The 26200-nt window shown below is 32.5% G+C and overlaps 1 protein-coding gene across 2 annotated transcripts in view; it reads right to left on the reverse strand.

Annotated features, from left to right (window-relative positions):
• SPOCK3 (SPARC (osteonectin), cwcv and kazal like domains proteoglycan 3) overlaps positions 1-26200 on the reverse strand; it is a 618678-nt gene that overhangs the window by 15454 nt on the left and 577024 nt on the right. For both annotated transcript variants that reach the window (XM_074275104.1, XM_074275105.1), the window contains exon 8: positions 7852-8073. In XM_074275104.1, the coding sequence (XP_074131205.1) occupies positions 7852-8073 (222 nt within the window). The remainder of the gene's footprint in view (positions 1-7851; positions 8074-26200) is intronic.

Below are 26200 nucleotides of genomic sequence, written 5' to 3' on the forward strand. Positions count from 1 at the left end.
ACTTTATAAAGTGAAGTCCTTTTTTGTTTGCTCATTTTTCCCGGGGTATTTCTTGATTTTTACCTTCACATTAATGTTGGGTTCTATTACTACTTTTCATGCTGTTTATTTTCAGAACTAGTTCTGGAGGTCTATAAGTTTTCAGTTCTTTCAACATAGTATAATGTAAAAAGAGATGTGATCACTGGTTTTCTGGCTTGTGTTTTGGTCTGCGAGTGACCATAAACAGGAGTTTCAACTTTGGAATTTTGTCCAGGAGCCACAGTCTTACACGTGCTCTTTCTTGATCTGTGAAGTACATATAGGCAATGCAACAAAATAATGCCATCAAAGGATCTTCTGTAATCTCTATCTCACCAGTTATCTTAACTTTTTACCATCTGTGGACTGAGAGCTCTGGAAGTTGCTGTTGGTGAACAGGTGCTCACAAGGTCTGCTACAGGCTTTCTGAGATATGGACTATCTGAGCTGGTGTGGCATGAACTGGATTGCTGATAGCTCCTCCCTTCTCACCCCAGTGAGTCAGATTTTTTTCTTGTTTAACTATTGTCTTGAGATATAAATTGTCACACCCTTTCTTTTTGTTGATTTGCCACTTCAAAATAAATTGAGATATCATTTTAATGCTATTTGGAGGGGAATTTGAAACACATTCAGATAAATAAATCCCTGTCCTTACTTTTTCAACTTGACCCTGCCTTACATTTTTAATTTATTTGACTTAAAATTATCATTTCAATCAATTCATGAATAACCATGTTATTTGACTAATTTGGAGATGAAGAGTGGTATATATTGTATTGAGCTTACACTTGAATTCAGGACAATTTAAATACAAATCTCATCTCTGACACTTAGCAGCTGTGTGACCTTTGTGTAGATACTTACCTCTTTGTTCCTCTTTTAATTTTTTTCAATCATAAAATGAAAAGATTGGAGCTAATAGTCTCTAGGGCCTCAGCTTTAAGTCCATGATCTCTAATGCTCCTTCTATAACTAGTCAATCACACAATGAATTTCGTGGCTTTCAAAGATAATTAGGGCAATAAAGCTTCAGCAAGAATCAAATAACATATACATAATATACTGTTTCTTATTTGTTCTCTATAAATGTAATTTCAATGTTGTGGGTAAATCAAGTTTTGCAGGAAAAATTTTCTATCATTTAGGATTAGATTGCCTCAGGAAGTTGTGGACAATATGTCAAATCTAAATAACCTATTACCAAGGATTCCATAGAATAGATTCCTAATCAGTATAAAATGGACTTCTGAAAACTTTGTTAACTCGAATATTCTGTGATTCTTATACTTTTCTTGTCTTTCACTAGGACATAAATAATAATAATAGTAGTAGCTAATGATGTTTTAAGTTTTGGAAAGCATATTACACATTTGTGAATTTTATACTCATAAGAAACATAGTAAGAAAATGCTAATTTCTCTGCTTCCTTCATTTTACAAATGAAAAATTAAAATAGAGAGATTAAATGACTTACTTGTCTGAGGACAAAAGCTAATTAGTTTTTGAGGCAGGATTCTAACTCTGGCTTGATTTTAAGCCCAGTAATAATACTATACCAACTAGTACTTTTAAATCTTATATGTAAGTCCTATGGATGTGTGAATTAATATCTTCACAGGAATTAGAGGTAAAAGGGACTTAAGACAACATCTAGTCATTATGTATTATTTAATAGGACACTGAAAATCAGAAAGTTAAAATACTTTTCTAGCAATACATTGATCAAGATCAGAGTTCATTTGGAACTTAGTTCTTACTTCAAATCCTCTATTTCATATGCTTCTCTTCTTAATGAATACTTTGATCATTAGAATTACAAAGTAAGAAACCAGATAAAAATACAAGTTTAACATTAATTTTTAAAAAATTAAGATGTGAAATGCAAGTCTACTGTATGCTATTTATTGATTTTGCAGAAAACAGTGGCATCTCTATATGATATAGGTTTTTTTTTCCTTTTTTAAAGCAAAAAATGTAGAAAATATATTAAACTCCTCTGAACATTACAGGAAAAAGTACTGGGGACTTCTTTTGCATAGAGTTATAAGTTAATTCCAAATAATAACCAGATAAGTTAATTACCCTTTACTACAGCAGATAAGATACTTCTTCTGCATCATAGAGTCATAGAAAATTGCCCTGAACACTGACTCATCCATATTCATACTGTCAGTATTTTAAGTAGAACTTGAAACTATGTCTTTCTAGATTTGAAGTCAATTCTCTATCTGCTGAGCAAACCTACCTCTCCACATACATTATCTAGGGGGCAATAAATTTATTAAATTGATATAGCAAACAAACACACAAAAATATGTTTTCTCTTACCTACTAAATATATATTTTCAAAACCTTAATTTTATTTCTCTTCGTCTTTCTTGATCAAGGGAAAATAAATATTGCTGTTCTGTCATTTTCAGCTATAGTTAAACCTTGATGATCCCTTTGGCATTTTTCTTTGCAAATATACTGTAATGGTTTGCCATTTTCTTTCCCTGCTCTTTGCAGATGAGAAAATTGAAGCAAACAGGTTTAAGAGACTTTTTCAAGGTCACACAACTAGTAAGTAGATGAGGCTAAATTTGAATATAGGAAGATGGATCTTCTGGACTCCAGATACTGTACATTATTCACTAAGCCACCTACCTTCTCCAAGAAAAAAGAAATTACAAAAAAAAGTAAATTATGGTATATAATGTATTTGACTGTTGGCCAGTCACATTTTTTCATCCCAATCCATTATATTTCATCTAAAAGCCAAATAATTTATTGCATTGTTGACTATGACATAGAATGACCATTAGAAATTTAGAGATTTTTCCCCTTTTACTGTTATTTAAGAAGAAGAATTATTCTTGGCATTATGTTTATTTTATTGATGCTTAGTGCCTTTGATTGGAATATAAGGAATGTGTAGTTAAACCCATTGTCAATAAGATATCCAAAGGTGAGTATACCATGATCTTGGTTTGTAATTGGTTGGAATATATCTTCCTCACAATTATGAAATTCTAAACTTAGACAAAAAGTTTAACAACATTAAAGAAAAAAGTAAATGCCTAGGAAAAACCATAGTGGTTCATGTCAAATTTGTTAATATCTTTTAGATGCTTAGATCACAATTTTGAGAGTTTTCTCCTTTCCATGTTAAAGAAAAAAAACTTTTGTTTCATCTCTAAGATTAAGGAGCATTCTTTACACTGAGAAACCTGAACTGCTTTTGAACTAAAAGCCAGTCATTAACTCAAACATTTTACTGTTCCTCTGGGACTTGATAGAATCAGAAGTACTTTGACTATTGAGCAACACTGTCTTTCCCCAAACATTATCTACAATCAATATACTTATGGCTGGGGAGATTCTGAGCCTTGACTTACAGTACAGTCATTCCTTGACATTCATAATTTTGGTTATTTGTGAGTCAGCCATCAATAATTAAATGGGGATGTAAAGTCCTGTAGTCTCTCAATTATAATCCTTCTCTGGGAAGAGGTTTCTTTTCTGTATTATCTTTTCCTCTGTGAGCAGGTTTCTTGGGAGGCTTCTGAAGCCTTCCCCTCCAAAAGAGTGGGATTGCTGGACTTGCGAATCCATGGGATATCTTCTCTTTGACTCAATCCAGACTGCCCAATCTAGACTGCTCTTCAGACTCAATGTTGCCTCTTTTTATCCTCCCAGAGAATGGGCTTGTGAGTACTCCAGGTGCTTGTGGGAACTCCTACAGCCAATGAATTTTCTTCTTTAAAGGTGTAAACTCCTTTAAATGTGTAACCTCCTTTTCAGAAGTCTAAAAATGTGAACTCATTTAAAGGTGTGAACTCTTTTAAAGGTGTGAACTAAAGATGTGAACCCTGAACTAGAGAATCTAACATGGGGATATTAAAAATTTGCAGCATACTGGGGAAAATTGTGGATGAGTATTATGTAAAAGAAACTAAAAGTATGTAAGTCATAAATATTGTATATTGTTCATATGTTATCATTTACTACAATATGTATGCCTACAGAAATTTATTATAAACAGTCAATTTTTACCAAAAGTTTCAGTACATTTAAAAACTAATGGCTATATATTCTCTTTGGGAATTTATCTGGTTTGTCTCTCTACCATCCAGAATAAGTCATGTGACTATTTCATTGTATCCTATATTTTTTAGCATCATGTAGGAGAAAGAAATGAGTGAACAGTTTTTACCTCACTTCAGAGGCTGTGAAGACTGCATAGTATGTGAAATATTTATCTCTCTCCCAAAGAAAATGAAGCTTTAAAAAATGGGTCTTGTGTACTGTTCTACTTATTTTATCTCTTGTTATATATATGTAACTGTGCACTTCTAATTCTTTGCCTGTTTCTGCTATATTGGCATTGGAAACCTTGGATTCAAATCTCACTCTGACACTATCTATGTGATAGTTACCCCCTATTATCCTCAGTCTTTTCATCTATCAAATCAAAATCATAATATCTTGGAAACCTACCACCGTGGGTTTGCTAGGAAGTTCAAATGAGATAGTGTACATAAAGCATCTTGCAAACTTCAACTATGTAAGTCATCTATCATATATGATTATGTTGTGAATTCTGAATTTAATCCAATCTTCCTGAGTCCAATAAAATTTCTTAAAAGTTCAATGGAGTAACTTTTTTTTCCAGGGCAGGAGACCACAAAAAGTTCTTACTTGTATGAAAATCTTTGATATCACTAATAACTTCATATTAATTAAATGATACCTCTCCTTAGGGATTAGGATTTCCATATGTAGAATATTCAGTAATGCCCTCATATTACTTTTGAACTTATATACATATATATATAAATATACACGCAAACCCGTTTATGTATAATATACATGCTACTGATATTCCCATGCTCTTCTCTTAGACTAGCAAGCAAAGAAGCAAATATCAAAGTTGAACTATTTTAATTATTTTCTCTCTTCTCTGAAAATATGCTTACATATTAATATATTGGCCTTAATGAGTCAAATAATGAATCTGTAATGTTCAAAAATTAAATTCACTGATGATGTTTTACTCATGCATGATGAGATTTGTACCTCGGATTAGATAATTAGAAATTTACATTGAGCCAGGTCACTTAGCCCAATTCACTAGTTTGTAGATAGAAATTAAATTCATGAATGGCTTAGTGACATAGCCAAGCTAACATAGGTGATAAGTGGCAGAGACAGTATTTGAACTCAAATCCTTGGCCTTCAACTCTAACCTAAATATAATTTGAAAAAATCTTAAAATTTGTTAACATGGACCCTCTGACTTTTCATAAAAATGCAGTCGACTAGAAAATGTAATCCTTTATGGAGTGAGTGGATAAGAATGAGAATTATTCCTTTATGAGGTGACAAATTTTTAAAAATTGACTTGTCATTTATAAATTGCATGAATATTCCATTTTAAAATAAATACTTAATAAAAAAGAGCTTCTGTGGAGATGAGAAGGTGATGAGGGGCTTACTCAATTATCTTAAAATGTCTTTTATAACTTTGTCTAGTAGATAAAAGCAAGGAATGTAATGAGTCAAATTTTTCCAGACATTTTAGGAAGGGCATAACTTTTTCAGTCTATTGGAGTATCATTAAAATAAGTATGTCTTCATGCATAAATGGTCTGGACTAGGTAATGTTAATGTGATTAATAAAGTACTTAACATACATAAAGCAGATAAAGAAGATATTGCAAAACACATAAACTTTTCTTTATGAATCTTTGGTCAATATAACCAAAGTAGCTATTCAGTATTGACATTTTTTATGAAGAACATCTTTATCTATTTGTACAGATTAAGGATTCAGACATGTCAACATTGTAAAATACACAAAATTTTAAAATATTAATGGTGACCATAAACATAAGGACCACAAATCAATTTTATGGTACCTGTGCTTGGTTTTGACATTCTTTACAATATTATCTGTCAATAGTACTCACTGAAATAATTTTGTAGCTGGATAGAGTTGTAAAATTACTCCTCCCAAAAGACATCTGGAAAATAAATGCACTGCAGTGGGCTGTCTGTATGATTAAAGGGATTTTACTAATGTAAATCACCTCTCTAAACTTCACTGAAGCACTATTGATCCCTTTATGTACAATCATTGGTTCACTAATCATTATGCCATTATTAATGTTGTATGGAAGAGAGATGAACATGTAAGATTCCCATATATTTAAATGACTTATATTGGTTTTCTATGGTTTGGCATGAATTTGAGTAGTACTAAAAGTGTGCTGTTTGGATGTAAGAAATATGTATGATATAAAAGCACAAGAATGATAGTAGGATTATCATACAAGTTTTCTTTTATGAACACTCTGGAAGTATATTTGATGTACATTCAGAGAAGAAACTCGTTGGTTTCCTATGATGCAATTAGAAAACTTGATATTTTCCTCTATCTCAGCATCAATCTCAGTGTTTAGTATTCCTTAATTTAAATCTGTACATGAACTTTTTCAAACAGTTACCAGTAAGTCCACAATTAATTTTTAAATACTTAAAAAGTACCAGGAGAAAGGGACTCCAGAAGATAAAATTGAAAGAAGTATAACATTTTCCAATCTTTCTATTTGTATTTGTTAAACCATAGGTACATAAGGAATGCTTTTGCTTGATTGAAACAGTTTCTGCCCTCAAGATTATACTTTATTGGATGATACAACATGATGAAATATAAGTAGATACAAATTGTATGAAAAATGAAGATATACAATTTTGAGAAGTGGTGCACTAAAATTTGATACAATTAGGAAAGTCTCTTCATAAGATGTGGTACCCTAGCTAAGCTATAGAAGAGGGAAGGGATCCTTATTAGGTCATGGTTTCTCTCTATAGGATAGGTAGGCATATAACTAGATAGATAACTAATATTCTGTATGTCATTGCCCTAGAAAACTCTTTGCCACCAGTGGTAACTAATAGATGCCCAGTTTCTGCCCCACAATGCTAAAATAAAGATTTCACATATGGCTATTGAAAAGAATGAAGTTGACTTGAAGGGGGCATGTGGGCGCACACATTTATTAATGGGGCTGGCATGAAGCACGAATAATTCCCTCCCTACAGTACTGAGTCCATTTCTTTCTTAAGCATAAATATATTTGCTGTTGCTAGATAGTTCCCTAATCCCCTTCTCACTCCCATAAAAGCAAATTATCTTAGAAACATTAGAAACAGCCAAGTCATTTTAAAGCCAATGAGTACAGATAACTTTATGGAGAATGCTGTGGTTCATTCAATTCATTTAATAGGATCACAAAATAGAATATTAAAACTCCATAACATAGTAATATAGTAATACAGATAGACAAAAATTTATATATATATATATATATATATATATATACACACATATATATGACATATGTATATATATATATATATATATATACACACATATATATATATGTGTGTATATATATATATATTGAGTGAGAGAGAGGGAAATGTAGATTTTCTTTTATACTTTCGGCAAAACAGAGAATCACTTTGAATGATTTTTAAAAACAGTTCCTAATATCAATCTGTGCTTCTTGTGCTCTGTGGGAGCATGGTTCATAATGGAAAGCCTAATGAAATGAATAAATATAAAATATTAATTCTTATTTCACATCTTAGTTAGCATATTGTATGTCTCCTGCAAACCTATCTTCTCTTGTGCAGTTGTTTATGACTATTTTCAATATAAGTCAAAGGCCAATTATCACTGTAACTTATGGCACATTGTAATCTTTGTTGTGCATTAAGCAGATGAAGATGTAGATGAGTACCAAACATTTGTACCTGAAAATGATGCTTATCTCTTACCTTGCTGTCTCTGGAAGCAATAGCACCACTCATTATTTGATATCAGACTGTCTTTGTATGTGTCACAAGAATTGAAGAATGCTTTGGTGCATTGTTCATTCTTATCTAGGTAAATGCTGCTGAGCTCTGACTGGTCCAGTAGGAGGTCATAGTTTGTATCAAGTCGATTAAACATCCAACCAAGGGAGTCCTTGCAAATGGGCAAAATGCTGGTATCAAATCCTGGGAAGGAAAGAGACAAAGTGATCAAAGGAATTTGGGAGATATAGTTAGCAATAGCAAAAGAAACTACTATGGTTCAAAAAGACAATTAAAACAGTTTTTCAATAATAGTACACGATTGAATCTAGCTCTTTCTGACTCCAATGTCACATAACAGTCATCATGGCTCAGAAAGACTGAATTATACATGTATATACAAATAAGAACAAAAACATAGATACGCACATCTGTATATGTGTTTGTCTAGATATACTATATATATATATATATATATATAGATAGATAGATAGATAGATAGATAGATAGATATAGATATATATATATATATATATATATTAATGAAATATACTGGTTGTGTGACGATGGATAATTCACTTAATCAGCATGTATACCCATCTACTCTTATATAAATATAGATATTCAGTATAAATCATGTTCTATTCCTCCCAATAAAAGTTTTATTCACACTTCTTTGACTTTTAAATTTTTAAAATTTTGTTTTATTTTTATCCTACAGAATACAACATATGTCATCTTAGAAATACAATATTCTTTTTACTTGTGCTAACTCCTCATGGTCCACCATATGAGTTTCTGAGAAAATAAGTAGTCTGCAAAAAGTAAAAGCAGGTTCATGACAATATTGTCTATCACATTACATATATCCCTTCTCCCCAGAGATATAATTATTTACAGTGTGTTACATTTTTCAAAATCTATTGCCTTTTCTAAATTTTTACCACTGCAATGTGTTCCACATACTATATCTCACTTGGGGATTAAGCAATAACAATGAGAGTCCACCTAGGTGTACAATTGATTTTTTCTTAAAGTGTTTCTCTGACAGTGTCACTTTCCTAGAGAAGCTATTTCCTTCAGAACAAACATAAATGTCTCTGGCATCTACCCTTCATAACTAGGCTCTACCTTATATTTCCGGATTTACCTGATTGAGTCCTCTCATCCAAGCTCATATTCCAACAAATAATTTACTTTCCCAATAAACAACATCCCATAAATTGCCTCCATATCTTTATAGAACCTAATCCCTTATGTTGAGAACTCTTCTCTCCTTGTCATAGTCTCATAGATTTCCTTAAAGAAAATTCAAGATCGCTTTCTACAGAAAGTCTTTCTTGATTTCAGCAGAAATCAGCACTCTCTTTCTTCCTGAAATTATTTGTAATTCATTCTTCATATATTTTATAATTATATATGTTTATATAGCCTCCCAAAGGAAACTTGTTGAAAACAAGGAATATTTTATTTTTATCATATTACCCATGCTGTTTATCAGGATTATTTTTAGCGATGGCTTTACCAAAAATTTGTAAACTTCAATTTAATTAAAGTGAGTACAAGTAAAAAGTTAGTGAATGAGTATTAAATGTTATGTGGTAAAGTTGTAGAAACATATATTTCAAATACATCAACATCCACTGTTTTCTTCTTGTACTCTTACACAGCACTTGTTTATTCTGCATAGATTACCTGCATAATTGCCTAAGCTCTCCATTTTTCTTTTCCTATGTAGAAATAAACAGAGTAGATGAGCTGCAGTAAGTAGATCAATATATGTTTCATTTGGAAAACTCAAAAAAAAATCCAAATATATTCAAGATTGTTAAATATCTCATTTTCCAATCATTGAAAACTCATTCATTAAACAACAATATACAATGTAATGAAATAAGTTATGGAGAGAAGATTGATGTTTATCCTTTTAGACTTTCAACACAAGTAAAACCTAGATTTTGAAAGTTACTGAATTGGAGATAATTATTGGAAATGCTCTCTTGAGTGGCTAATATTCCAAGTGGATTATTTAAAAGTGAGTGCTTACTTTTCAGTGAACTATAATAAGTAATGGCCTACATCCTCAAAATGACAATGCGCCAATAGAATATGAAATATGAAATTGAAAGCCACATTTTCATCTACATAGTTATTAGGACACATGCTGAATAAGTAGAATTGAATTCTCAATATGAATCCTACTTAGTGGTAGCCTCAGTTTCCTTTTTAAATGTCATAGTAATTCATAAGAAAGAAATACAATATAGGCTCCTGACAGCCAGTGCCAAACACACACACACACACACACACACACACACACACGCACACACACACACACAGAGAAAAGTGGGGGAAAGACACTTTAAAGAGTACCAGATATCAATAACCTTAACCATCAAAGAACCTATATATGCAAAATTTACTTGCAAAAATACATAAAGTTTTAGGTGATATGATGGAAAAATCAGGAAAAGCCTTATGGGAAAAGCTAATGATCTGTTTTTTGAAGGAAACTCAAGATTGCAAGATGAAGAGGTGAGAGTAAGTAAGTTCATTCGGGAGCCTAGGGAAGAATCTGAGCAAAGATACAGAAAAAGAAGCCTGCTAATCATGTACAAAGAAGAGCAAAAAATACTAATTCATTTGTAGAATGACTAAAAAGGGAGATTGGGGATACAGTAATAATAATCTTTAGACACACAAAGGATTATTACATCAATCTTGATCCCATCTACAAAGTAATAAGATAAAAATGAAATTAAATAATTACATAACTTTTAATGGGGACAGAGTATTAGGTCTATCAAATTGAAATTTTAATTTATCTATAATTGCTGACACATCACTACATTTATAAATGAGCAATTAGATGGGAGAAGTATTGTAAAAGACGTCATCACAGAAAAATCCTGTCTCAGATATATACTAGCTTAATGAGCCTAGACAACTTATGTAAACCCTCTGTGCTAAAATGAAATAATTGAGCACAATAGTTTCTTAGGATCCTTCCAGCTTTATATCTGGAAACTACCACAATGCTAATTGAAGTGTTTATTAGAAGATGCATGCAGTATTAGTGGGAGCACTAATGGAGATGTGATGGTGATGGAGTGATGGAGATGAGGAGACACTTCACATTTGGATTCAGATTCTTATTTAGATGAGTGGCTTTTAGAAAGTTCCTTCAGCTATATGACCCTTGGTATCTTCAAATATAAAAGAAAGATACTGATGTTTACATGGGGAGGCATTGCATCATGACCTATTGGATAAAAAAGTAATCAGAGTCAATAAGATCTGAATTCAGATATTACCTCCTATACTATTAGCTGTATAATCATGGGCCAGTTTCTATCTCCCAGTGTCCCTTGCAACTCTAACACCATAAGTAAGTTACCAGTCTGCATCACTGAAGGGATTTCCATGCTCTATATACATATGTGTACAAGTACACCTATGCTATATAATGACAGAGAGAATATGTGTATGCATATAAATATATATATATATATATATATATATATATATATATATATATATATATACACATGGAGTTTTGTGTAAAATAATATTTATGTATGTTTATGTGTATACGAACATATACACATGAACATACACACAAGTATATGTGGGTATGTATCTGCATATGGCAGCTAGGTGGCACAGTGGCCTAGAATCAGCAAAACATGAATTAAAATATGGCTTCTGATATTTATTAGCTATGGGACTCTGGTCAGTCACTTATCTGCTTACCTCAATTTTCTCATGTGTAAAATGAGCTAGAGAAGCAAATAACAAACCACTACAGTATCTTTGCCAAGAAAACTGCAAATGGGTGTAACAAAGAGTTGCACATGATTAAAATGACTGAACAACTTATGTATATATGTAATGTACATGTGTTACATTACCTAGTTTTAGAACTGTTGTAACAAAGTACTTTATAAACTTTAAAGCATTATGTTATATATTATTACCTTCTATTTACAAATTATATATCTAGATTATATTGTTATATGCTTCTTTTTAATATCCTGGTTTTCTCTGAATCCAAATTATATTGTAAGATCTCTAAGAACAGAAGCCCTAATGTCTGTAACCACATACTCCTGAGAATATTCATCTACTCCCATCATTTTAATAAGGGCTTAGTAATGTTTTATAATAAACAAGTTGAGATAAAGAAGTTGCAAAGGATTTAAGTACAGATATATCTATATTTACAACTGTCACTCCTAAAGCCCCAAAGATGTGTTTCCTATTTATGCAAATCAATCTACCTTTAACTCTTAAATATGGAACAAGAGAACAAAAGCAAGATTAATTATATTGTAACATTTATTTAACAGAAATGAAAATTAGGAATAATCCAAACATAATAGTATACTCATAAGCCAGGGCCAAACTCCCAACAATGCACACAGTGTTTGCAGGGGTAGGTAAGTCATGAAAGTAAGGAAACCCATGCAAGAGCCATTCATAATGCTAGCCTGAGATACTAAATGTCTGTAAGTGGTGTGGTGTGAAAATAGCCTGGAAAAAGAAAGATAGAACCTGCCAAACATAAGAGTTTGTATTTGATTCTGGTAAATAATAGAAGGCTAAGAGTTTATTGAACAGAACAGTGAAGTGGTCAGACCTGCTATTTAGGACCATCACTTTGACAGTTGAATGTAGGATACACTGGAAAATAGAGAGAATAGAGGTTGTGAAAATAATTAAGAGACTATTGAAATAGTCTGGGTCAGAGTTGCTAAGTACTTAAAATACAGGGTGATGGCTATGAGAAATGTTGTGAAGGTAAAATTGACAGTATTAGGCAACTGATTGTATATATGGATGGAAAGAGATTGAAAAGTTAAAAGTGATTCCACAATTTTAAACCTTTGCAGAATAACAGGAAGTTTGAAGATCTCAGAGGAAAAGATAATGAGTTTGGTTTTGGATATTTGGGGTTTGAAGCACCTATGAGAAGTCAAGGGAGGAAAAGGCAGACAATTGATAATGTGAGACTGGAGCTCAAAAGAAAGAGTAGTGATGGGCATTTAAATCTAAGAATCATCTAACTGAGAGATAATAATTTAATTCATACTTTTTCATATTTTGTCATTTACTATATCTTGACATTGAACCATAATAAAATTCCTCTAAGTGTTAACTGGGACTGCTTGGTGGTACAGTGGATAGGGCACTGGACTTGGAATTAGGAAAACTCATTTTTCACAAGTTCAAATCCAGATTAAAGACACTTAATTTCTATGTGAACATGAACAAATAATTTTACTTACTCTGCCTCAGTTTCTCTTCTTTTAAAAAATAAGCTTGAGAACAAAGTGGAAACTCCAGTATCTTTTCCAAGAAAAACCACAAGAGTTGGACACAAGTGAAATGACTGATCAACAACCAAGCTCTGCCTGTGCAGTAAGTTATTTGACCCTTTTAGTCCTATTTCTTATTGTTCTTGACTCTTTACTTCTACTTAGCTTAGTTTTGTTTTGCCAATTGATAAATGTTTATCTTTGGGGTTTTGATAGAAAGAATGGATCAGTTGATATAGGACATTTGGAAATGAATGCAGTTTTGCATGTCTCATTCCCTATGAGGCATTTTGGAGAAGTTGAGATTTAACCTGAACATTGAGGTCAGTGAAGCTATGATAGAGAAATGTGGAGAGCTTACAGTCAGATTATAGCTTACAGATCATAGACATAGAGTTGGAAAGACAGACTGTTGTGTGCATGAGGCAAATGATCAGTGTAGCTGGATTGTACAGTACATGGAAAGAATAAAGTATCAAGGTATCAAGTTGTAAAGGGATTAAAATGTCAAACAGAAAAATATATATATTTAGTCCTGTAGGTAATAAGGGAAAGAATGGAGCATAATATCAGTTTTTGGCACCTCCACTTTTAGGATGCACATAGATGATTCTCTTCTTTCCCAAAGTAGCAAGAAGTCAAGCATTTTCCTTTTCTATCTAGAAGGCCTGATTCCCAAAGACTGAAGCTGCCCAATAACTATTCTTTTTTCTGACTAAAGAGCCAGATTTTTGGATTATAAGGCCTAAGAAATCAAGAGCTCTCCTCCTTGGAAGAAAAGCCTAACAGAGTTTTAGGATCACTGTCCAGGAACAAACACATTTTGCTTCTGACAGGTGCTTCTAAAAGCATGTATGATGCTATCCTAGCTGCTGCTATTTTCCTGTTTGGGAATTTTCACTCTTGGTAACTATCTTCTCAATTTGAGTGGGAAAGCATGCTATTGGCTTTTGTTCCAAAGTATCAATATCAGTCCCTTAAGTGAAAGTATGTGTGTGTGTGTGTGTGTGTGTGTGTGTGTGTGTGTGTGTGATGACTCTTCTTTTCTCCCCCTACTGCACTTTAGGAGAAGAATAAAAGGGAATAAGTGAAAAGAGATAAGGCAAAAACAATAATCTTTTAAGTTTCTTGTTTTTGGTTTTTTAAAGATAGATTGTCACTGACAAAGAGTTCATTTGACCAGAGTTCATTCTCCTAAAAGTTCCAGCTACCTAATGAATTTAGGAGCAACCCCATTTCCTAGAAATTACCAAAAATTATCCACTTAACCATTGGGATATACTGTAGAAAATATAGGGTCATACATTATAGGGAATATATAGGCTAATAAAATTAATCAGAGAAACCTGATCAATTCTTCAGATTATTCCCACCATTTTTCATTGATTTCTATGTATTTTCAAAAACTCAATAGTATCCAACAATTCCAAACATAAGTATTGGGAATCAGTTAAAAAAATCCACTGCTTATAAGTAATCATTATAAAAAAATTATAAAAAATTGAAGTCAGAAAGATAAAACTAGTTTAAGGTGATGTTTTATGTTTCAGTTCCCAGATATGTTTATGATACAACTTCTATTTCCCTTCTATAGCATCTCAGTGACTGCATGACCATGCACTCTAAATTATACTTGAAGTTTTTTTTCTTTTTTTGGTCACATTCAGATTTCAGCACAAGTGGTCACTAGACACTGAAACATGTAAAATCTCTAATGTGTTACATGTTCTTGGAATTTTGAAATTGTCTTGCCTAGAAGATTTAGTTGTATTTTTGCTAGAGGTTACTCTGTCCTGAGGGAAGAAAGCCATTATTTAGTAAATGTTGGCCTTTTTTCTTGAAGAAAAGCAATTAAGGAAAAAACCAAGAGAAAGTTTAAAAAAATGAGACTGAATCCAATTATTGTCTCACACAATTTGTAATGCCTTATCTGCACTTAGAGTTTTTAGAAAATATTTTTTAAAATATTAAACATTTATTTTATTTTCTCTTTCCTATTCTTCTACCTACTGAAAGGACAAAGGGAAGGAAGGAAGAAAGGCCCTTTGCATCACATAAGCATAGTCAGGCCAAACCAAATTCCTAAATTTATTAATATCCATAAACATATTTCTCATTCTGTATATAAGTCCATTAACTCTGTATCATAAAGTAAGCAACCTTTTTTTGCCAGTCTTTTGGAATTATAGTTGATTATTTCATTGATCAGAATTAATATGTCTTTTAGATTGTGTGGTTCAAAGGAACCAATTGGCTTAAGTGACAGTACTACTGTCATTCTATTTGCATTGGTTTTCACTTGAGAGGCCAAATGATATAATGAAATGAAGTGCCAAATTTAGTTAAGATTACCAGAATATAGGTCCTGTCTTTGACACACATGAGCAAGTCATGTAACTAAATGAGGATAATAGTCTTGTAAGAATTACCTCACCTGATTGTTAGGTGGATTAAATAAGATAATATATAAAATGTGACCAAAGAAAATGTGTCCCTTTTGTTGTTTATCATGTAAATATACACTTTATGTGTCCATTGCACTTAACATAAACATCTTTCCATTATTCCAAGAGCCCAACTTCCCATAAAATAACCCCCTTTTTCCCTATGTCCAAATTGCTCTTTAGAAAAAAAAGGTCCTTTTTAAAACTCCTGGTATTTTCTAAAATTGAGGGAAACTGAGTTAAAAAAAATTAGCATGAAAGTAGGGAGGGAAGATTTGACTATATTTCCTGGCAATAGCCCAGTCTTGATGTTTCTTTCAAAGTGAATAATAATGAAAAATAATACCAAGAAGAAAAAAAATACTTACAAAATTTTTCAGGTAAAGTAATTGCATAACTTTGGCCCTAATTTCCTTTAAATCGGCATCACCCTTGTCACTATGATATCTAGACTAAAGTTATCAGACTAGGCATTGCTAGCCCCTTCTTCCATTTGTCTGATAATCTCTGAAGAAGAAGAAGTCACTGCCTCTCAAAGAAATCCATTTCAATCAATCACAAATTTATGAAATGCTTGCTCTGTGGCAAGTACTATCCTAAATTCTAGGGATACAAAAACATTAGCAAAGGAATTTTAGTCCACAAAGAGTTTACATTATACTAAGGAAAGAAACACACACACACACACACACACACACACACACACACACACACACACACACATATATTCTCACCTTGTATTTCTTATTTCCCATTCATTCAAACTCATCTACAAGGTCAGCTAAGTCAAATACTTCCATATTGAAATAAAATATATGAGTAAATGCCTAAATATCATGTCTTCTATAAGAATAACCTTCACTCCATACAAAAGGAAACCTTTCTAATCCCCATCATTATATTTTGAAAAGCAAATATTTCAGTTCTTACTCGAAAAAGGAGAAAAAAAAAAAAACCAACATTCCCAGTCCTCTACCCTCCTCAACAGAAAATTTTTATTTCTCCAAATTTTCATTTTCATTTCAATTCTGGCTGGCTTGATTTTTCTTGTTACCTTCTTCCTGATTTCACAAAAATTATTTTGAATTTTTTGAACTTCCTCTCTCAGAATGCAGTGTAAACCAGTCAACAGACATTTGGATATTTACTGTATGGCACTATATTGATCACTGGAAATATGGAGGAAAAAGAAAGATCAATCCCTGTTCTCATTGAGTTTTTATTCCAAATGCAAAGATATGTTCCCTTCTTTCCTGAGGTTCTAATACTTTCCACTTTATATATATATATATGTATATATGATCATATGCAAATATATATTTGTATATTATCATGTATATACACACATATGTGTATGCATGTATACATGTAAATAGACACACAGAGATATATAGTGTGTATATATATGTATACATATATATATACACACACACACACACATACATACACATAAAAACTGCTTTTATTTTGAAATTTCTATCATAGGCACATAAAGTAAGGGTTGGAAGAGACCTTAGAAGTCAACAATTTTAACCCTATTTTATAAAAGGAGAAAATGACATCCAGAGAGTCTGAAAGACTCCCTAGCTCATGCAGGTAATAAGTGGCTTTGACTTCATGCTAACTTATTTTTACTATTCTCTTATCATGTCTCCTCTGGCTGTAGTAGAAGTCCAAAAAAAAGCAGTACTATAACTACTAAATCATGTCTGACTTATTCTCTGTGCCTCAAATTCATTATTTTTGTTTCCTCTATCTGGGTATTTTGTAGTATATACCCATGGCAATATTAATTTTGCTTCTGCTTCCACTGATCTCTATTTAAATGTTTTGCACAATATTTTCCCCTCTGGTTCTTATATTTCTTCCCACAGGTCTCCATCCTTAGTGTAAAATGCGACTTGTCATCCTCTCTTTTCATTTATCCACATTTCCTTTGATTCCAATGTATTCCATCAGAGCTATGATCTAGTCAAGAAACACATCTCATTATATCCAATATCTGATATTCAAATTACTGATAAAAAGAAAGTCATATTTGCTTCATGACAGCATTAGGATATGTAGTTTATTAGTCTCAGGTCTACATACATTTACAGAAATAGTAGTACAAGCAAAGCACCTCTTTCTAGCTGCTTTCTCATGGCAGACAAACTACATACTATTCATGCCCTGGTCTTCTATCTTTATAACATCCTAATCATTTCTTAACATTCAAATCACAGAGAAAAACACTATATTCATTATTTCACTCACTCAGGTTAAGTAGGACCTGTTAATCAGGCACTGTTACAGACAAAGGAGGAACATCTGAGATCTTCTATCTTATCATAAAAATTTTAGCATAGTATGATTTTTGTATCTAGATGAAGCATCAGGATTACCTAGCCCACACTTCTCCTTTTATAGATTATTGAGGAGGTGAGATAGCTGGACAACCTAGGCCTCTTGATTCACAAAGCCAAGACTATTTCCATTAAATTTCATAGCTACTAAAACCATTATTTTTACTGTTATCTTTGAATAACAAAGGAAGATATTTATATGCTGAGTACAAAATGAATAATCTTTCTAAAATAAAAGTAGCATTTCCATTTACAAAAGCAATACCGTGATGCTAATGTGCATATTTAAACTTTATAAATGAAGGAAAATTACTGATACAATGGTACCATCTTTCAAAAGAAAGAAAGAAAACCAGATATCTTAATAATAAGGTTAAATAGACAATAATTTGGATCTTTCCTTTTGTGAATTGGAAGAAGTGAAAAATTATAATTGTCGACTGAATTTAGGAATTATGCCTTTAAAAGAGCAAATTCTCTGCTATACCTAGAAGGTTCTTAATTGTATTAGAAGGGAACATTGTTATTAAGCAGTAGGATATCACATTCAATCTTCTTCTCTGCAGGAAGACAGCATGTCACAAAGCGTACAGTATCTTGGTGAGATATTAGAATATATTTGTTTACCCTAGGGGCTTGAGCAATTCTGCCAATTACTTTACAAGAAAATGGTGACTGTCTGAAGATAGCATTTGAGGAATTAAAAAAAAAAGTACAGCTGAGCTATTTTATCTTTAGCTTAATCAGAAACTGTTGCAAATAATTCTGGAATCCCAGGAGCTTTTTTAGATGAAGAAAGATTAGAACAATACCCCCTCCAATGAAAATCATACTACTCTAATAATACATGTCGATCATTGCTGTACTCATAAATTCTTTTAAATACTAATGTTACTTTGCAACTATGTTAACCAAATGAACAGAATGTTTCTGTTCTTTCAATCACAAGTTGAAAGCTTTAGATTAAAATTATAGAAAACAAATCAAAGGTATAGTTATAACTTGCATGATTTGCCAATCAATTTCTGGCAAATAACTATGATTGCAAGTTTTGCTCTATAGAACCCTGGTTTGGCATTTTTGACATCTTGTATTTCATAACTGGTCATTTGCTATAATGAAATTCAATGGTGGCCCTCAAACTTAAAAAAGGAGGGGTCGTAAAAGGCAACTTGTACTTTTTCTTTAAATGGTTGTTTCTCAAAATTAGAGTTGCAGGAGGATTATGGGGACAATTCGCACACCCAAGTAAATGTAAGCATTCTGTTCAGTAGGTCCCTTTTGACCTATTTTCTTGAGATCCATCATGTCCATAGACCTAAGAAAAAATAATCCCAAGTGAAAAAAAAGTTAGTCAGATCTGAGAATGGTGTGATCAACTAAATGGGAAGATGCTTAGGGCTTGCCACAGAAATATGGTGTGGTATTTACAGGATCCTCAAATTGGGGGTATTTGCTATCAACTATAGGGGTCAGCCATTGAATACACGAGGTAATACTTAGATTTTTGGAGGCTTTATACAATGCTACACAATCAATAGCCATTTACGTGTTTATTATTTACATCAGACAGGTCATAATAGGTCATCAAAAGTTAGCAATCTGTTATTACCCTTTGACCAGAACTTTTTATGAAAAGATGCACTTTTCAATGATATCTTTTTTCTTTACTTTTCCTTCACAAATCCCTTTACTTTGTGTTGATAGCTTAGTGTATACCCTCATATATAGAGATTCTCAGGATGCTTGAGAAAGAATTATTGTTGGTACAAATCCCTATGTTGGGGAATTGATGGTTTTTAGAATGTGAGAAGCTGACATTTCACAGATGCACCACATTTGGGGCTAAGAAAACATCAGAATGAAATGCAGCATATGATTTTAATAAACAACTAAACACTGATGTCTTTAAAGGCTTCTGGACATCTATTAATTCATCTGTGACATTACACAAGCAAGGACTTTTGAGGCTGTAAGGAGCCTAGGAGATTATCATTGCACAAATCATTAAAAAATAATATTTCCAGGGTGGATATCAGAAATTGGCCAACATAAGTTCTGATGAAATGTGAGGCATTTTCTTCCACTATAAGGAGTTCTATTAAAATGAAAGGAGAAAGTTATGAAAATCCATGTCACCTTAAAAATAAAATTTCCTCAGCAGATGAAGTTTATCTGATTGAGATGCAATGCCCCACACAAATAGGAACATTTATATACTTGTAAGATAAATGCATTATATAGTTAAGGTCAATAACTCAAGTCAACATACTTCAAAAGACACCAGTGTTCATACAGTGCTGAAGAAAATACTGGGAATAGCATAATAATGCTCCTATGTCTGGTGTCCTAGAGGTGAAAAACAGTATTTATTTTAAACAAATGCATATTCCAGACAATTGAAAATATAGTTATCTAAAATTTGAAATGTCTCATAGTAATTATGATTACTAAAATTCAATTTTCCAGATTTAGAACAGACACAACTTCAGAAGATCATATTTAAAAGTAAGAGAAAACTCAGAAGCCATCAAAAGAGTCTCTTATTTCACACTTAAAAGAAAATGAAAGCTAATAGGAGTTAAATGGCTGGCTGTGATTTCACAGCTGGTAAGTGACTGAGGAAGGATTGGAACTCAAGTCTTTCTGATGATTCCAAGTTGAAAGCTCTGTACTAAATGCCTTTGTCTTCTGGGTTAGTGAAGTATACCCAACAATTAAAGTCTTTAATACTGGGATACTTTCAGCAGCTACAGAATAAGACTGTTAGTGCTGGCCAAGGTTGACCAATATACCTATGCTGAATCAAACTAAGCTTAATATTCTACATAATATTGACAGTTGACCTAAATGATCTCTATATAATGTTGGTGGAGGTAGTGTTTCTATTTGGCACTCAATCTTATCACTTCACTAGTCTAAGTAAGGTAACTGAATCAAAGATTGAGAGGTTCTTCTAATTTTTACATTTCTAATAAGGCAGCAGATTCCATCTGGCAAAATGGGGTTGGAGAGGGGGACAGCTATTAGACTGCAACTATTGTCCTTCAATGACTTGTAGGAAGGCAATGGAAATACAAAGTGACCTAGATAGTAAATTTGTCCAGAGAGCTTAAGTTATGAAACATATTGCTGAAGAAAAATGACTTTATTTCTACAGTAATTGAACAATCCAGTTGTGTTTTCTATATTGCACAAACAGCTTGTCATAATGGAAGGAATATTGAAAGTATAGTCAGAGAACCTCTACTTACTGAATGATCTTGTGTCACAGAGACGATTCATAAAAGAGCAGATGAATTGATTTATAAGATCCATTCCAGTTCTAAATGACATGTTTTAAATTCCTGGAATGACTTATCAAACAATAATCTACTTTTCTTTGTGCAAAGAGGCAGGTTTATAGGATTTTGAAATTTATTTTGTTAGCTACTTTCTGACTTTTTAAACATCATAATAAACTATGTGTAACTCTTATGCCTTTGTATAAGTGATCCTCCATAAGCCCTTTTAGATTTCTCAATGTTTTTTAGCTCCTTATCTTTCTTTTATATCTATCTACATACACACACACATATATCTACATATATATATATATATATACATATATATATATATATATATATATATATATATATATATATACATATTATCAAGTTATTTAAAAAAAATATTCTGAATTTACTTTTGTATATCCATGCTGTATTACCTGGAACACTGTTCCTTGAGAGTGGACTCCATATCATTTTTAGGTTTGTATTTGTAATGCCTTAAACTGTGTCTTGCATATAGTGCTTGTCAAATGGAATTAATATTTTATTTTTAAAAAAATTATTAAAGCCTTTTATTTACAAAACATATGCATGGGTAATTTTTCAACACCGACCTTTGCAAAACCATCAGTTCCAATTTTTTCCCTCCTTCCCTCCATCCCATACCCTAGATGGCAGACAGTCTAATACATGTTAAATATCTTAAAATATATGTTAAATCCAATATATGTATACATATTTATACAGTTACTTTGCTGCACAAGAAAAATTGGATCAAGAAGCAAAAAAAAAAATATATGAGAATGAAAACCAAGTGCAAGCAAAAGAACAACAGCAAGAGTGAAAATGCTATGTTGTGGTCCACACTCAGTTCCCACGGTCATCTCTCTGGATGCAGATAGTTCTCTTCATCACTGAAGAAGTGACAATGGTTTGAATCATCTCATTGTTGAAGAGAGCCATGTCCATCAAAAGTGATCATCTTATAGTCTTAGTTATGTAGTGTATAATGATCCCCTGGTTCTGCTCATTTCTCTTAGCATCAGTTCACATAAGTCTCTCCAGACTTCTCTGAAATCATCCTGCTGGTTGTTTCTTATACAACAATAATTTGAATTAATATTTTCTGAGCCCTTAGCCATCTTAACTTATGATTTTTCTCAAATGTGTTATTCTAACATTAAAGCATTTACTTCTGTATTTATATAAACTGATGAACCTTCATTAAGATGATTAAAACAGAACTTGCAGAAATAATTTTCAAGACATTTAAATAGCAGGAAAAACATCACTGAGCCATTTCAATCACCTTGTAAAGGAATAGTTTTGTGCAATTACAGTCTCATCTGAAAAGACAGTCCCTCACTAGTCTCTTCCTTTAAAGTTTCCTTATGGTATGGAAAGGATTCTAGGTTCTTTTAAATCTAATTTTGTAAGATATTACCAGACAGAAAAAGTCTCACATCCAAGATTAGCAACAAACTGTTTAATGATGCTCTAAAGACCAGTCTTGTTAAATCCAAAGCATTCTGTCATCAGACAATCTAACACCAAATATTCCTTTAATATGACAAATGATGAGGACCTTTTACCATAATGCAAAAGGGATTCAATCTGAAAGTGTGAATGGAGTACCTCCACAAACAAAATCTGAGATACATGCGTGAGTTAATTTCTCTTTTCAAAGGTATGGAGGCAGGAGATGGAATGCATTCATGGGTTTGGAAAACAGGTTGATCGGAAGACAACCTAAAGAGAAGCAATACAAAATAAAGACATAATAAAGATAGAGTCAGAATTGTGGAACTCTATAAATGTGAATTTAAGGCAGCATTATGAAAAATCTTTTGGAGAGGCAGGGGTAGGAAACAGCGATACCAAATATGGGTCTGTTATAAGAAGATTCAGCAATTAATTAGTAATGGAAGAGAGGGAAAGAAGGAGTCAAAATAATTTTGAATTTGAGACCTCTGAGGCCTGTGTGCATTGAACAGACCAGAGGCAGGTTGTGGTCTCCACAGGGAGGAGAATCTATGGGAAGGACTCTATCACAGTGTTGGCTACTCTACCCTGGTTGCAAGCCAGCAAATCAGCAAAGAAGTTATAAAACATCCAACACAAAAGCAAAAGGTAAAGAGTGTACCCCAAAGTACCAGAGTCTCACAGGACCTGGCCACACCAACCTAGCACCAGGAGCAACTCAGTGCAATCCCAGCACAGCATCTGCCACTCTGCTGCTGCTGCTGCTGTTTCCTATTGCATGTAGAGTAGGCTTGGAAAGAAAGCCTTCCTTTCTCTAAAAGCAGATCCCACCTTGTTTTTTTTTTTTGTTTTTTTTTAATGAGTAAAAAGGCAAAATGAGCTCTAACTATAGACAGCTTCTATAGTGAAGAGAAGAACAGGTTTCAAATCCTGAGGAGACTAAAAGGAGATTGTCTCCAGATAAAGCCCCAAAGGATGATAAAACCTGGTCCCCACCACACAAGGCTCTCCTAGAAGAAATTTAAAAGGATCTTAAAAGAGAGCTAGAAGAAAAATGGAGAAAGGAAAGGAAAACTTTGCAAGAGGGTTTGGGAAAAGCATATAACTAATTAAAAGACAGATTGGAAAAAGAAAATCACTCCCTGATAAATAGAATATATGAATTGGAAAAGGTAAAGAATTCACAAGACAACAGAATTTGTGAATTGGAAAAAGAAAATAACTCCTTAATTTTTTTTGTGAAATGAAAAAAATAAATTCAATAGAACAAAAAATAACTCACTTAAAAACTCAATTGGACAAATACAAAAAGAAGTAAAAAAGTAAATGAAGAAAATAATTCATTAAAAATCAGAACTGAACAAATGGAAATTAATGTCTCAATAAGACATCAAAAATCAGTCAAGCAAATCCAAAAGAATTAAAAAATAGAAAAAAAGTTAAATACCTACTTGGGAAAACAACAGATCTGGAAAATAGATCTAGGAGAAATAATCTAAGGATTACTGGACTCCCTGAAAATCATGATAAGAAAAAAGAGCTTAGGCACTATTTTTCAGGACATCATCAAGAGAACTACCCATATATCCTAGAATCAAAAGGCAAAATAGCCATTGAAAGAATTCATGGAACATCTCCTGAAAGAGATCATAAAATTAAAACTTTAAGGAATATTGTGACTAAATTTCAGAACTATCGACCAAAGAAAAAATATTACAAGAAGCCAGAAAAACAAAACAAAACAAAGCAAAACAAAAACAAAAAACAAAAAACAATTCAAATACTGAGGAGCCACAATAAGGATTACTTGGGATCTAACAGCTGCCATGTTAAAGGATCGAAGGATCTGTAATCTGATATTGTGAAAGGCAAAGGAACTTGGAATGCTGCCAATAATAAACTATCCCACTAAACTGAGCATTTTGTTTCAGGGAAAGAAGATGGGCATTCAATAAAACAGGTAAATTTCATTTATTTATGATAAAAATAAGAGCTAAAAATTGAATTCCAAATATAGAACTCAAGTGAAGCATTAAAAAAAAGAAAAAAAAAAGAACTCTTGAGAAAAGTATTTCTGTTGTGGGTATACATAAGGAATGCATGTTTGCTGTTATGTATATATTTGAGTTTACTGTTTACTGATATAAAAAGGAACTATAGATGGAAAGGGGAGTGTACCAGAAAAAGGGAAAAGTGGAGGTAAAAAAATGGAAAATCCATCTCACAAAAAGGCATAGGAAACTTATTGTATCTGAGGGAATTAAGGAAGGGGGATGAATATTGATGTGAATCCTACTCTCATTAGATTTGGCTCTAAGAGAAAAACTTAGACAAATTTGGATTACAGAGAAACTTCTTTCACCTTATTGGAAAGTGGGAGGGGAAAATTGAAATAGAAAGGGTTAGACTAAATAGAAGGGAATACAGAAATAGTAGGGTAAAGTATAAAAAAGTGGGAAAGACTCTAAGGAGGAGCAATTCTAAAAGGGGAGGGCTGCTTGACGCAAGTGGTGCCCATAAGTTAAATACAGGGGAAGGGGGAAAGGGAAAATGAAAAAGAAAAGTATAATCTGGGGATAATAAAATGGGAGGAAATACAGAATTAGTAGTTTTAACCATAAATGTGAATGGGGCATGTGAATGCCCATGAGGCAGAGGTGGATAACAGACTGGATTAAAAGCCACAATTCTACAATATGTTGTTTACAGGAAACATATGCCAAATAAAGGTAAAAGGTGGGAGCAGAATCTATTATGCTTCAGGTGAAGTTAAAAAAAAAAAAAAGCAGGGGTGACCATTCTGATCTCAGTTCAAGCAAAAGCAAAAACTGAACTAATTAAGAGAGATAAGGAAGGAAACTATATCTTGCTAAAGGGTATCATCGAAAATGAAGCAATATCAATACTAAACATATATTGTACCAAGTGTATAACATCTGAATTCCTAAAGAAGAAAATACAAGAGCTGCAAGAAAAAATAGACAACAAAACTTAATAGTGGGAGACTTCAAACTTGCACTCTCAGAAAGAGATAATCAAACACAAGATTAATAAGAAAGAAGTTAAAGAGGAAAATAAAATAAAATAATAGAAAACTTAGGTATGATAGATCTTTGGAGAAAATTGAATGGCAACAGAAAGGAGTATATTACAACATAAAGATCTCAAAATCAAATGCAGAAAAGCAGAAATAGTAAAAGCATTCTTTTCAGATCAGGATGCAATAAAACAACAACAGCAGCAACAACAACACAGCAACAACAACAACAACAACACAACAAAAACTACATTCAATAAATAGCCAGGGGGATATAAACCAAAAAGTAATTGGAAACGAAATAATCTCATCCTAAAGTATAAATAGGTGAAACAGCAAATCATAGACACAATAATTTCATCCAAGAAAATGACAATAATGAGACAAAATACCAAAATTAATGGGATGCAACCAAAATGGTAATAAGGGGAAA

This window comes from Sminthopsis crassicaudata, chromosome 6 (assembly GCF_048593235.1).
Source record: "Sminthopsis crassicaudata isolate SCR6 chromosome 6, ASM4859323v1, whole genome shotgun sequence".
Taxonomy (NCBI): Eukaryota; Metazoa; Chordata; class Mammalia; order Dasyuromorphia; family Dasyuridae; genus Sminthopsis; species Sminthopsis crassicaudata.